At 35.8% G+C, this 12,173-nt stretch overlaps 2 protein-coding genes across 8 annotated transcripts in view; one reads left to right on the top strand and one right to left on the bottom strand.

The window, feature by feature from the left end:
- LOC106177285 (uncharacterized) lies at positions 1–4,639 on the top strand. Its single transcript, XM_013560021.3, has 8 exons — positions 1–579; positions 980–1,030; positions 1,168–1,244; positions 2,585–2,639; positions 2,823–3,003; positions 3,311–3,417; positions 3,761–3,862; positions 4,154–4,639. The coding sequence occupies exons 1-8, from the start codon at positions 460–462 to the stop codon at positions 4,160–4,162; spliced, it is 702 nt and encodes a 233-aa protein (XP_013415475.2). The 5' UTR covers positions 1–459; the 3' UTR covers positions 4,163–4,639.
- Positions 4,314–12,173, bottom strand: part of LOC106177282 (ralBP1-associated Eps domain-containing protein 1) — a 26,943-nt gene continuing 19,083 nt past the window's right edge. For 2 of the 7 annotated variants that reach the window (XM_013560012.3, XM_013560011.3), the window contains 9 exons: positions 11,509–11,724; positions 10,578–10,673; positions 9,782–9,889; positions 8,349–8,407; positions 7,580–7,705; positions 7,208–7,253; positions 6,921–6,961; positions 6,223–6,284; positions 4,314–5,974 (listed from right to left, as the gene is read on the bottom strand). In XM_013560012.3, coding sequence (XP_013415466.2) covers positions 5,806–5,974; positions 6,223–6,284; positions 6,921–6,961; positions 7,208–7,253; positions 7,580–7,705; positions 8,349–8,407; positions 9,782–9,889; positions 10,578–10,673; positions 11,509–11,724 — 923 coding nt within the window. In that variant the 3' untranslated portion in view covers positions 4,314–5,805. The remainder of the gene's footprint in view (positions 5,975–6,222; positions 6,285–6,920; positions 6,962–7,207; positions 7,254–7,579; positions 7,706–8,348; positions 8,408–9,781; positions 9,890–10,577; positions 10,674–11,508; positions 11,725–12,173) is intronic. The other 5 variants (XM_013560013.3, XM_013560014.3, XM_013560016.3 and 2 more) reach the window with 5 other exon arrangements.

A 12,173-nucleotide genomic window follows, 5' to 3' on the forward strand; every position in this document is an offset into this window, starting at 1 on the left:
CTGTTTGCTTCAACACGTACACGAAAGTACTTGTAAACATGGCCACGTGCGTCGTCGATCGCTTGCTTTACAATCTGAACAACAGCTCGAATGTAGAAGAGTGAAACAATTATTTTATGTCTTATGGTATTTCATAAGTTCAACCCCCTTATTCTCCAAATCGTAATCAAAAGCTAGCGAACATCACTATCGTTAGTCGATATGTATAAGTTTCGATTTTCGATTGATAAATGACTCATGCCGGTAAGTCAAACGCAGTGTAATGACATCAGCATGGACATGTAGTTGAGAATGACGTTTGCACTGACACGAAAGTATATGTGGTAGTATGACAGTTTCCAGTCATTTGATTGTTTGCAAAAGCAGCTCACGTATTAGTGCCTATTTAGACCATTATTTTACGTTAGGAGAAGTAGCTAGAGGTCTAAGATCAAAGACGTCCCGCTTAAAAATCAAGTGATGGCGACGAATGAAGGAAGTACAAATGACTTTCAAGTCCAGTACAAACTTTGTGATTACAATCCAAAAATGGTACAAGCCTGGCAGGAGCTCTTCAAAGATCACGCAGACAGGATACAGGTAGAATATTTTTCACATTTTCCACCAAAATGCAGTCTGTCTAATTAATGAAACTTTTGAAAGCATACAATTATCTGTTAGTGTATATATACCTTTTGTTTTGTCAAGGCAGTAGATACTTTTTAAAAAATCAAGTTATATAATTCCATCCTTATTGGTGTGAATGTTAGCAATTAAGCAGGAGAAATGATTGAGTTTTGTTTGTGTGAAGGTTAATCAGAGAACTAGCAGAGAAAGGACTTAAAGATCCGAGATATGGTTGACCAAACTTCGTATGTAGACACGTCTTAAATCTTAATTAATTTATTCATCTATCAGTATGAGAGGTAAATGTTGTCATACCACCACATTCAATATCTTGGGTATATAAGAAATTTTATATTTATTTTATTATTTTCAGATACACAACGGGCATATATTTGGGAAAGATGCTCCATCTGCTGATGCTATTGTAAGTTACTGTTGCTTTTGTAGTCCATTTTGATCTGGAGAAATTATATAATTCTATTTATGTGCACTTAATTGGATTTTTAAAACTTTTACACAATGTCAAAGGCAGAGTGGACAATATTTGCAATTTTTTTCTAGGTCTCTCCAGCTAACAGTTTTGGTTTTATGGATGGAGGGATTGATATGGTCTATACAAGACACTTTGGTTGGCAAATGTGAGTCAAATTATATTACATTACACCAAGTATATCTTCTGCTATTTCTTTTCATATTAACTTTACTTTTGATTCTCCTTTCACTGTTTACATTATTATTTTTTTTATCTTTTCCTGGTTTCATATTTCTTATATCACTTTTTTATTATCATTTTCCAAGTTCTGATGTCAACTTTGAAATGGGCATCCTGTAAGGCCGCATTCTCAATGAATTGAGCCAGGCTTAACAAATCCTGAGAACTAAAAATGGCGAACATACATGAAAGAAAAACCGCCTAATCTTTTAATAGTCTCTCCGCCTCTCACACGCCTCCCCACACGTCGTCCCTGCGGGGTACAGTAATTAAATCTCGGCTCCGTTCGCTATGCGGAAGCTACCTGAGAAATATTAACTGTGCATGCTCATCAGTTAAACTTGTGGTGAAGAAAGCATGGCGGCTGAAGGCGATCGAAGGAAAAAAGCTCTTCTGTTCTATTATCTTTCAAAACAGAGACGAGAAAGGAATGAATTGGCCCGTAGAGCAGCAATGAATCGACTATCTACGGAGATAATATCACCAGAGATATTCACGGAGATATTCATGTTCGGAGCCAAGATTTAATTACTGTACCCCGCAGGGACGACGTGTGGGGAGGCGTGTGAGAGGCCGAGAGACTATTAAAAGATTAGGCAGTTTTTCTTTCATGTACGTCCACCATTTTTAGTAATCAGGATTTGTAAAGCCTGGCTCAATTCGTTGAGAATGCGGTCTAAGCCAAAGTTTATTTTGACTATAATGGAAGCAATATATAACAATTGTACACATAAACACTGAAATCTTATAAACAAATAATGCTATGAAGGAAGTTTTTTATGGTCTCTAGATGAATGATAATTATAAATAGAGGTAAATTTATTCTTAACTTAGAGATTAAATAACATTAGTTAAACACACCATGTTTTGGTCTCTGCCTGTGGACCTTGAATTCATGATTTGAGTGATGTTATTTAGTCTTTAAGTTAAGAATAATTCTGTTTTATCAAACAAATAATGGTTACCTGCATGTGACTGAAAAAGTGGGTGTGTCACAGCAGTCTAAAAATCCACTGGTCTAAAAATATGGTAATGAGTTTTTTTTTAAATTCATTTTCACTTCAGTGTCAGAGCTCATATCAAATTCACTTCTGTTATAAGTATCCCTTTGCAACTCACTGGAATTTGCAGAGGCTTACTGGTAGCGAAGGTGGGTCTTCTGTAAATGTTTTTTTAAAACTATTGGCTTCAGATTTGACTGGTGTTGCATACCTGCTGTTCGAGGATCTCCAAAAAGGATATTTCAATATTTTCAATTTTTTCCAGGCAAGAGCGCCTCCAGGAAGTGATAAGGAAAGAGTACAATGGTGAAGTGCTTGTGGTAGGTTGTGGTTAATAAAGTAAAATGGTTTCGAAAATTATCTTTCCTAGATATTGCTTAAGTACTTCTGCAGAAGTGGCAAGCTTTCAAAGACTTTATATTGCAGATACAAATGCACTACATTTCGCATAAAGTGATTTATAAAAGATGGGAGTATTTTTTAAAGGATTTTTCCCTCTTCAGGGACAAGCAGCCATAATCGAAACTTTTGAAGGTGGAGTCAAAGAGGGTTCACTGGATTGGTCCAAGTACAATGGTGGCCAGCCAATCAAGTTTCTCATCTCAGCACCCACCATGAGAGTCCCATTAGAAGTGGCAGACACTGTCAATGCTTATCTGGCGTTTCGGGCTGTTATTCTTGCTGGTAAGTCAGCTAGTTTTGCTTATGGATAATTAAGAAGAACAGTTGAAGAAAACTGGTTTTGATTTTCATAACCACTTTCCTAAATTATAGTACTGCCATGTAGGGGAAGAACCAAAATTGAGTTTTTCATGTTTTAGCAACGTTGCAGTATGACACACCCACAGTTGACTGCAGAACATACAACTAACACAATCAGCATTGATCATTGCATTGCTGGCATAATTCATTAGATATTTTAGATTCTTTGTGACAGTGGGTCAATTCTGAGGCCTTACATTGACCTTTGTTCCGTAAAATATACTTTTAGTCAAAAAGCACAATGCAGTGCCAGCCAATGAGCCAATAAGAAGCGTCTTGTGTCCTGGTCTGGGGACTGCTGTTGGAAGGATGCCTCCTGAACGCTGTGCATTTCAAGTGAGGCAAAAAAAAATTCTCAAAAATACATTGATTTTTAGAGGCACTCCTTTGAATTGATTTTAAATTAGAGTTGGTTCTTATGATTTTGTTCTTTTAACTATAAGTCCATAATAGCAATGCAGGGGCGGATTTAGGCCATCTTCTGGGTCTTCCAGAAGACAGTCAGATTTTCAAGTTTACATTGACGGGTGTCTAATTTTTTCTGTTGGAAGGAGGATGAATCAACAAAGATAATCAGTAAATAGCTATTTAAAATTTGAAATCCTTTCAGATACATGTAGTCTTTCAAGAGGAGCCTTTTAAAACACTTGTTGCGTATTGTGCAAAATATTTATTTCAGATGTGTAGGGCTTTTGAAGTTTATGAACTAGGTATGCACAAAAATGTTTTGAACCCCACCCACCTGGAGTATCCCTGTGCAGACCATGAGACTATGACACAAGTAGGTAGATCACATTTATATTTAAGGTGGATAAATAGCGAACCAAGAATTTATTCAAAAAAATAATAATAAATAAATTGTTAATCAAGAGTAAGCCATCTAGTTGAACTTAGAGGAATCTATGTGAAATATCTTTTAGGTAATGAATGAATTACCAGTTGTGGATAACCGAATGTTTTGGAATGATTTTAACATGAAGTGGACTTATTGTGTAGCAACTATGGTCCAGTATGTGACATACTTAAAGGATACTTTACCCTTCATTTTATTACTTTTCTCTATTCTTTTCAGTATGTTTGAAAAGCTGACAAATAAACCAGGGCCTATATTTATAGAATACATTTGACAGGCAGTGAAGCTACAGCAATGTTCTGCCCATGTGATAATTCTTTCAGCTACAAAAGAAACTTTAAACCTAATGGCAAGCAAAATGAAGAAATTGCCAAACAAACTGGATTGACTATTTTTATTTATACCTCACATTTTTGTTTGAACATCTTAATATGTACAGATCTTACATAATTTATTAATTTCATTTGTAATGAATAATGTTATATAATGTCATAAAAGAAACAGAATGAAGAGTGAAGCGAGTAGATATTTTTACATTTTTTTTCTGTCTCATCATGTATTGTGATAATGTAACTCAATTTTCTTCAGCTTCTTAATATTTCACGAGTCTCAGAATGTTACAGCAGTACGAGTAATGACAAATCAACTACCACAACTGGACTATGGGTATAAAGTGTACACTTTAAATAAATACTTCATATTCAATTACAAGTGAAGTTTCACTTTTTTCCCCTTTAGGAAAAAAAATCACAAAATAGAACAGTTATGTTAATCATGTGTGTGTAATATATATATATATATATATCACTTTGACATTTTTAAATTCACTATCCTATTATCTTTTTGCCAAATATGCTGAACAAGATTATTTACAATCAAGTCTGAAGAATAAATTTACAGTGAAGCAGTGTTATGTGAAACAGATTCCACAAACAACATTTACATGTGTCAGACAGGTGCTTTTACTGGTCACTTTTCTTCATGCTGCCCAATAAACTTAATTCCACATCTGTGCTCAGAATGCTCTTTTTCCAACAAAACAAGTTAACAAATACACATTGACATGACAACTACTTTAGGAAACACTGACAACACTTTTTTTTTACTGAACCTGTGAAGACAACTTTGCAACAAAATGCATGGCCATTTTTTGGTCTATGTTCAAGGATGCATTTGGCTCGAGTCTGCAGCCAGCAGCCTGTCATAGCCAGAGCACTGCTCTCCCAGGCTTCATAATGAAGTGCAGACAATTATGCTGAGATAATACAAATTGTACACTGAACTAAAACAAGTTGTTGAAAGAAGATACACAGAATGGCATGCAGAGTTCAACATACCTGTTCAAGGTTATTTGCACTTAGGGCTGTCAAACAGCAATCGTTTTAAGCTAGAAATTATATTCTTTGTTAGGCTGACATGACGATGGCACTCGAGTCAGTGACTAGTTCCTGACAGTTTCTACCGTCAGATCTCATTTCTCCCAGAAACCACAATATGTCTTCTTTTGAGCAGATAAAATACTGTAAAAACGAAGCTAACAAGCTAAACACATCACCTGTAATCAAAACACTGAGGCATGGAGACAAATATCATAGGGGACACGGTGTGGATCAGCAGCTCTATGAAGCATTTGTATTTGCAGTAATCAACAGCTGACAATGCCACGATAATTTGGTATTCAACCACCACAGCTCAACTACCTGCAATGTCCACAGACAGATCTGAGATATCACTTAATTAAACTGGCAACAAGGGAGCAGAGCCTCCCAATTTGTATAGCAGTGAGCAAATACATTCTACATAAAACACAAATACTGCTGTAGACTTGACTCTTGGAATAAATTGTGTGACGGGTGTCAATTTGTGCACTGTCAGGTATTAGAGAAAGGGCGCAAGTGTTCTAGCTGTATTTCCAATGCTATCCTCTGTTCCATCACTTCTTGCAGCTCCTGGTTTAGTTCTCCATTCAGCCGCTGAAATTGCATGTTATTCATCCGTTGTTGACGAATGGCAGCTTGAATTTCTCTTTTGTCTCTTGCTCTGAAATAATGGGTTACAGACATATGTAGGGAAATAAATTAAGAATTTTTATTATCAAGTTGGTAGTAATTTTACTTTTTTATTCTGCTTTTAGACTGGCATTAAATTATGTAAATGTACTATAACCGCCTTATTACTGTAACATTGAGAATATTACTCTAAGGCAACTCAGTAACGGAGAGTCCAAACAAATGGTGCGCGCGCGCGCACACACACACACAACTGCCATGTAGGTGTCTAGTACTTACTTTTTGGCTTTATGATTCATTTCTTCCCTGATTGCACTGGCTGTAGGAGGTGACAAGGATCTCTGAAGTAGAAGAAAAAGATGGTCATGATTAGATGAATTCTCAGTCTCAGTTATTATATATTTGTCTGAAATTTAAATATTTGAAGCAAGTGGTACACATTAGCTCAATTTCAAAAAGCTTAAAAATGGTGCATTGTAGGACTGAAAACTTAAGTATGAACATATGCAAAAAGACTGTATTTGCATTCCCCTTTCAGCTTCATTTATTTTTTTTACTTTACTCAACAGGAATTTTGTGTCTGATCAAAGGTACACTCCATGAGATTTACCTGCCAAAATGGATCTTCCCTGGGAAAATAAGCAATTTGCTCATACTCATAGGTCATTTATCTATTACTCTCTGCACTTGGATTTGACCTTGGACAAAATTTAACTTCAAGTGACTGGCCATTCATTATAACAGCGACCATTTTTCTCTAAGCTCCATTGGAAATATCAACATCAGGTATGCCCCCAAAAATATATATTTCAGGGGTAAAATCATTTCTAAGGTGTATGTAAGGTTTTATAAGAAATTCTGTTTGGCAAAAATAAGCATTTGGATATTTTCAAACCCATGGAATGTACCTTCAAGGAATTGTATACACAAGGTAGAACTATGCAGAGAACTGAACTTTCTGCAGACATTTTACTTACCACTTTTGTCCCAATATCTGGTTTAACAGTGGCATTCAAACCTAAAATGAAACGGGTACCACACACACATATTAGAGGCAACATAATCTCCCCAGAAAAACAAAATCACACAAGCTTTGTTTACTGATCAAAAACCATGTTAAACATTTTAAAGGCAGATAAACAATTACGTTCTACTCAAACAGGTAAAAACATCACAAATGAGTATCAGAGAGTCTATCTCTAGCAATGGAGAAAAAATCAATTTTTTTCTACTTCTATTATGGATAGATTGCAAAGAAACCCACCTCCACCACTATGTTCCTGCTCTTCTTCTGTAATATCATCTGTACCCTGTAGAGCAGAGTAAAACCAAGGCATGAGTACCTTCATTGATTCTCATTTAATAATTGTCTTCAAGAACAGTGTTAAATTTGCCTGGCATCACCATCTTGCAGCAGAACTGTAAACTTAAAAACTTCCCAAACGAAAATATGGAATAAGTGACTTTCAGTGTTTTATCTTTTTTAAATATAGCCCAGGCCACTGTTGAGCTTTCTGTTTTGGAACTTTGCTTCCCACAAAGACCAATAAAGCTGCAACTCATACTTAAGTTTACAATTCCTTTGCTAGATGGAGATAGCAGGGTGTCTTTAACATGTTTTGTAAATCACACTCACCATTTGTGGATGATCTAAAGACACTGTTCTTCTTTGTGTTTCTACATGGTTAACATGAGTATCTGTTTCTATTGCACTCAATACTGCAGGCTCACTCATTTGATTGACTAGCTTTTTGGGAAGGCTCTGAATCGTGAAATGGTAGTCATATGTATCACAACAGCTTATATTAATTTAATTCCAAATTCATACAACACCATTTAAAGCCACCATTAGCCGAGTACATAATTATTATCCAGCTTTTCTAAGTGTTGAGATCTTGTTCATATATGGTTCTACAAGGACTGTTGTAGTCCTGCCTATAAAAGGCTCACTTTTGGTCGTATGGCCCCGATAATGGCACTGTCCTTCACTCTTTGAAATATTGGCTTAATAACACAGGGATAGCATAGCAGGGAATTTAGGTTAAAATTATGCTTTTGCTGCTGTGATCTGCATGCTGTTCTACATACATGTTTCATTATCATAAAGGATTGGAATGACAGTTTCAAGGAACAGCAGAAATAGATTTTTATTTAATTTTCATATAAACATTGTATTAACATTCTATTGGCCATGCATTACACTTTAGAAATGACATGTTACTTCAAAGACAGGGTATTATATTCCCTATTATAAAATATCTATAGTTTTATATCTCATGTTCTAGATATGAATGACAAATGAATTTCTCTCCATTTTAAAATATTCCCAAGCGATCAGTCTCATATATGCACAACCTTAATACCAAATGGCTAATTAAAATGAAGGCTACTGTGGGATTTCTTACTTCTTTGTTTGGTCCTCTAGGGGGCACTGCTGGAGGAGGGGCCAAGGGACCAAGAGAATCTGCAATCAAAATAATTCTTGAGTAATTATTTCCCTTCCAGTAAATGTTTATAAATGCTTAAAATGCTTTTGACACTAATGAATGACTGCCTAAGTAAACAAAATGGCTAAAACTGCAAAAATCAAACAGCTTAAACATGCAAAAGTGAAGCTACTAATAGAAAAATCACACAATTCCACAAACTATAAAATCAAAATTAAGGCATAAATTGTATTAGAAAATGACATGAGAATGAGTAAAATACATTTGTAAGAAGAGTATGTTAAAGATTCAAAATGGGGAACTTCCATATAAAAACAGTTCATTCAGATTAAGCTTCCCTAAAAAGAATTATGAGAAATAAGACAGCACTGAATTTCTGCAAACAGAAAGGAGAGATTCACATTTATTCTTGGGTTGGGGAGAAAAAGCACCATTAGACCTAGAGCTTGAGGTTTGGGTTGGAGCAAACTGTCTACGATGTTCTCCTTGTGAAAAAATACTGTTAGAACAGTGCCAATCTAGGGTGAAATAATTGTCTATCCTTTAATCCTACTCTAAAGAAAAACACCACTAAGTACCATCACATGTAATCACTACAAAACTTCCCAGTACATGCTTAAAAAACTATAGAAGAAATGCTGGTAGACAGGGACAGATACCATTGTGAATGCCAAAAGTTTTCAATTCCCCACTGAAAAAAAATTAATAAATGAAATAAACATTTCAAATCTGTGCATAAAAATGGCTGTTGCTATTAGTTCATTTACCATGCAAAATGTTGAGGTAGGGCAAAATAACTATAAGGAGACAAAGCAATAATCTGTACTACCCTTGCTTCACTGGTTGGTTAGTCAGGCCTAATAAATGATAATTGCCATTTGGGATCTCAAGGCGTGGATGTACAATCTTGAATGCTGAATTAACAACTTGATTTAAAAACAGTGGTCATGAGCATCACATAAAAGAGCACAAACAATTTGGCCTTTTTCATCCAGTTCTTCTGCTGTTTACATATGGCCTCTTTTTCTCAACCAAACCTTTTTTTCAATAACAAAGTGATGTGCTCTCAAAAACCTTATGAAAACCAATTTGGTAGGTAACTGGATTGACGATTCACGATCTGCATCATGGAGCCCACATCCACCATTTTTACATTCGCACCATGAAATTTCAGTTTGAGGGGTTAATTCAGCATTTGTGATCACAAACTCAAGGTCACAGACAATTATTTCATTTATAAGGCCCGTTAGTAGGTTAACTTAACCTTAAAAAGAATGCAGTTCAAAACTCCCAAGGAAAAAAATGCTATAATAAAATCTAACAGGAACTAAAAGGTCATTCCAACATGGCCAACCACCTCGGGGAAAAATGTGATTCAAAAATCACCAAACCTGCTGTTTTGGCCCTTTGTAAAGACCTATAATCCAGGGACTGACTTCTGAAATGTCCATAGACTGGGCCACGCTTAGGTATACTAGTACTGAGTGTACGTACAACTTCTACAACAGAACAGGCCAAGCATGGTTTGGACAGTCACAACAAAAATAATTAAGAAGGTAAACGATTAATACATCAGTCTGAACAAAAAACAGAGTTAAAAATCAATACACTAAGAAACTGACACTACAAGCAATAGATATCAACATTATGTGTTTATGCATTTTCTATGGCAGTTTATGGCAGTATTGTAAAACTTCTGTCAATTACAATAACAGAGTTGAAAAGTTCAAAACACACTAGTTAGGTCTCATATATATATATATATATATATATATATATATATATATATATATATATATAGGGAAAATATCAATTTTTGACAAATATACAAGGCACTTTTAATTACTTTAAACCATTGTGAAAATAAGATAACATCATTATGATCCAGTTAATATTTAGTCAGTGTGTCCAATTTTGTTGTTAGTAGATGAAAGGATTGATATGGTGTTTATTTTTGTGTTGTCATTGAGCATATTTGACATCTGAATTCAGGCACAGTGGTGACCTTTGATAAACACAATAAGGTTTTTTTTTCTTGGGGGTGGGGGTGGGTGGGGGGCATAATATATGTTAAACTTCATGCCGTATATTTTGTGTTCAAAACACTTCTGGTTGATCTGATGTTGTGCCTTGCATATGGATTCCTACTAAACCCTGGTGTTTATCTATGTCACCCCTGCTACTTACTTGGTTTACTGTCTGTGGAGGTGTCCACTGAGTGTTGTTGATGGGGAGGTGGCTGTAGTAAGGGCTGGGCTCCAGGACCTGGGGCATGACCTTGAACTAGGGAAGAACATGCATAATCATAACAACACACTCCATGCATGAACAACTACTATGACCAAGTCATTCGTTTACATATGCATTGGATCATAGAAAGATATCGTAGTCTACGATGTATTTCCATGATTGTATATTTTGTTTATTTCACATTAAAACCATGCATTAAGAGTTTATCTGACAACAGATGTTTTGCTGTAGCTAGCCATGAAACAAAACTGAAGACAACTTAAATCTGATTCAACAATACTAACATGCAGGCCACATTGAACTTAAAGGCTCTCCATTCAGTCAGTATCTTTTAGAACTTCTTTCTTACCTCTTCTTCTAAATGTTTTATAAATGCATTCTTTCTTTCATACAGACCAGATGGCAGTGCGATTCAACACTAACTTCAAAGCACACAAACACACACACACATGCACACACACGTGCATAGATCTTACAAACAACAGGACAGTTTGAAGAAAAAAAAATCACATGCACTGTCAACAACAGATGCAAACAATATCCACTTTTATCTGTATTAGTCCAGGGCAATTTTGGGGGTGGTGGTTGGGAAAAGTTTTGCAAGTGAGGTGGCAAAAAGTTATTGTCTTAATCTTTTCTAATCAAAGAAATGAAATGTCACTATTTATACATTTCTCCCATTCTAAATCAAATGACTTCAAAGCACAGCTCACTCTCTGAACCAGTCTCACCTGCATACAACAGAACAGAAGCAATATTAAGAAAATGTTTACTTACTGAAAGGTCTTGGCACTGGTCTTGGTCGGCCTTTTCAACAAACAAACAAATAAATAAATTTAAAAAAAGGAGAGTTATTACATGAACTCACCAGGTTGAGCTTTCTTTGGTGTGGGTCTGGGTCTGCCTTGCAAGGGCCCTGTAAGCTTTGAAGGGGGGTTGGTATCAAGTGGTGGAGAATGGAGAAAAGATTCTGTCTGTGACCGACCCCTGGTCGGGCTGACTAAGCTTTCTTGGTTCGCTTCGTGGGGAGCAGCAGCGTTGGAAGCGGTAGAAGCAGCAGCAGAGGGGTCATAGGGTGAAGGTTCTGGAAACAGAATGTAGTTTTTGGATTATGTAGACCATAAGGATGCAGATCAAATCCCCCTTTTTTTTTCATTTCAAAGTTAATCATTTAATAAATGGTAATGGTAATGCCTTTACATAACTAATCTTCCACAATTAGAGCACAATTCGCTAAATCTACACAGTGCAATAATCAAAGTTATGAGCATCTTAACATCAAATGTGATCTGTATTCTATTGCCTGTATTTATCCAAAGAAACATCTGCAGAAACATGGCTACACATCAGAGTGCATGTTTCTTCCATTTCAAGTAGCAGTCAACATCTTAAAACTTCAGCCTACTGGCTATTAAGTCTTATACACCTTAGAAAAATACTAATCTAAATGAAAATCAGTCTAAAGGTGCAAAAAAAAGATAATGGGAAATATTTCAAAACAAACTTCCAATTTCCAGTAGTCCAACTAGACCA

This window comes from Lingula anatina, chromosome 1, assembly GCF_051362555.1.
Source record: "Lingula anatina isolate TDL-2025a chromosome 1, LinAna3.0, whole genome shotgun sequence".
Lineage (NCBI taxonomy): Eukaryota > Metazoa > Brachiopoda > Lingulata > Lingulida > Lingulidae > Lingula > Lingula anatina.

Bases quoted from the DNA above. Each gene is read 5' to 3' on its own strand.
- LOC106177285 (XM_013560021.3), top strand. From the start codon at position 460: ATGGCGACGAATGAAGGAAGTACAAATGACTTTCAAGTCCAGTACAAA. The intron at 3,004-3,310 runs GTAAGTCAGCTA...ATATACTTTTAG, and splicing joins TCGGGCTGTTATTCTTGCTG to TCAAAAAGCACAATGCAGTG. The intron at 3,418-3,760 runs GTGAGGCAAAAA...TATTTATTTCAG, and splicing joins CTGAACGCTGTGCATTTCAA to ATGTGTAGGGCTTTTGAAGT.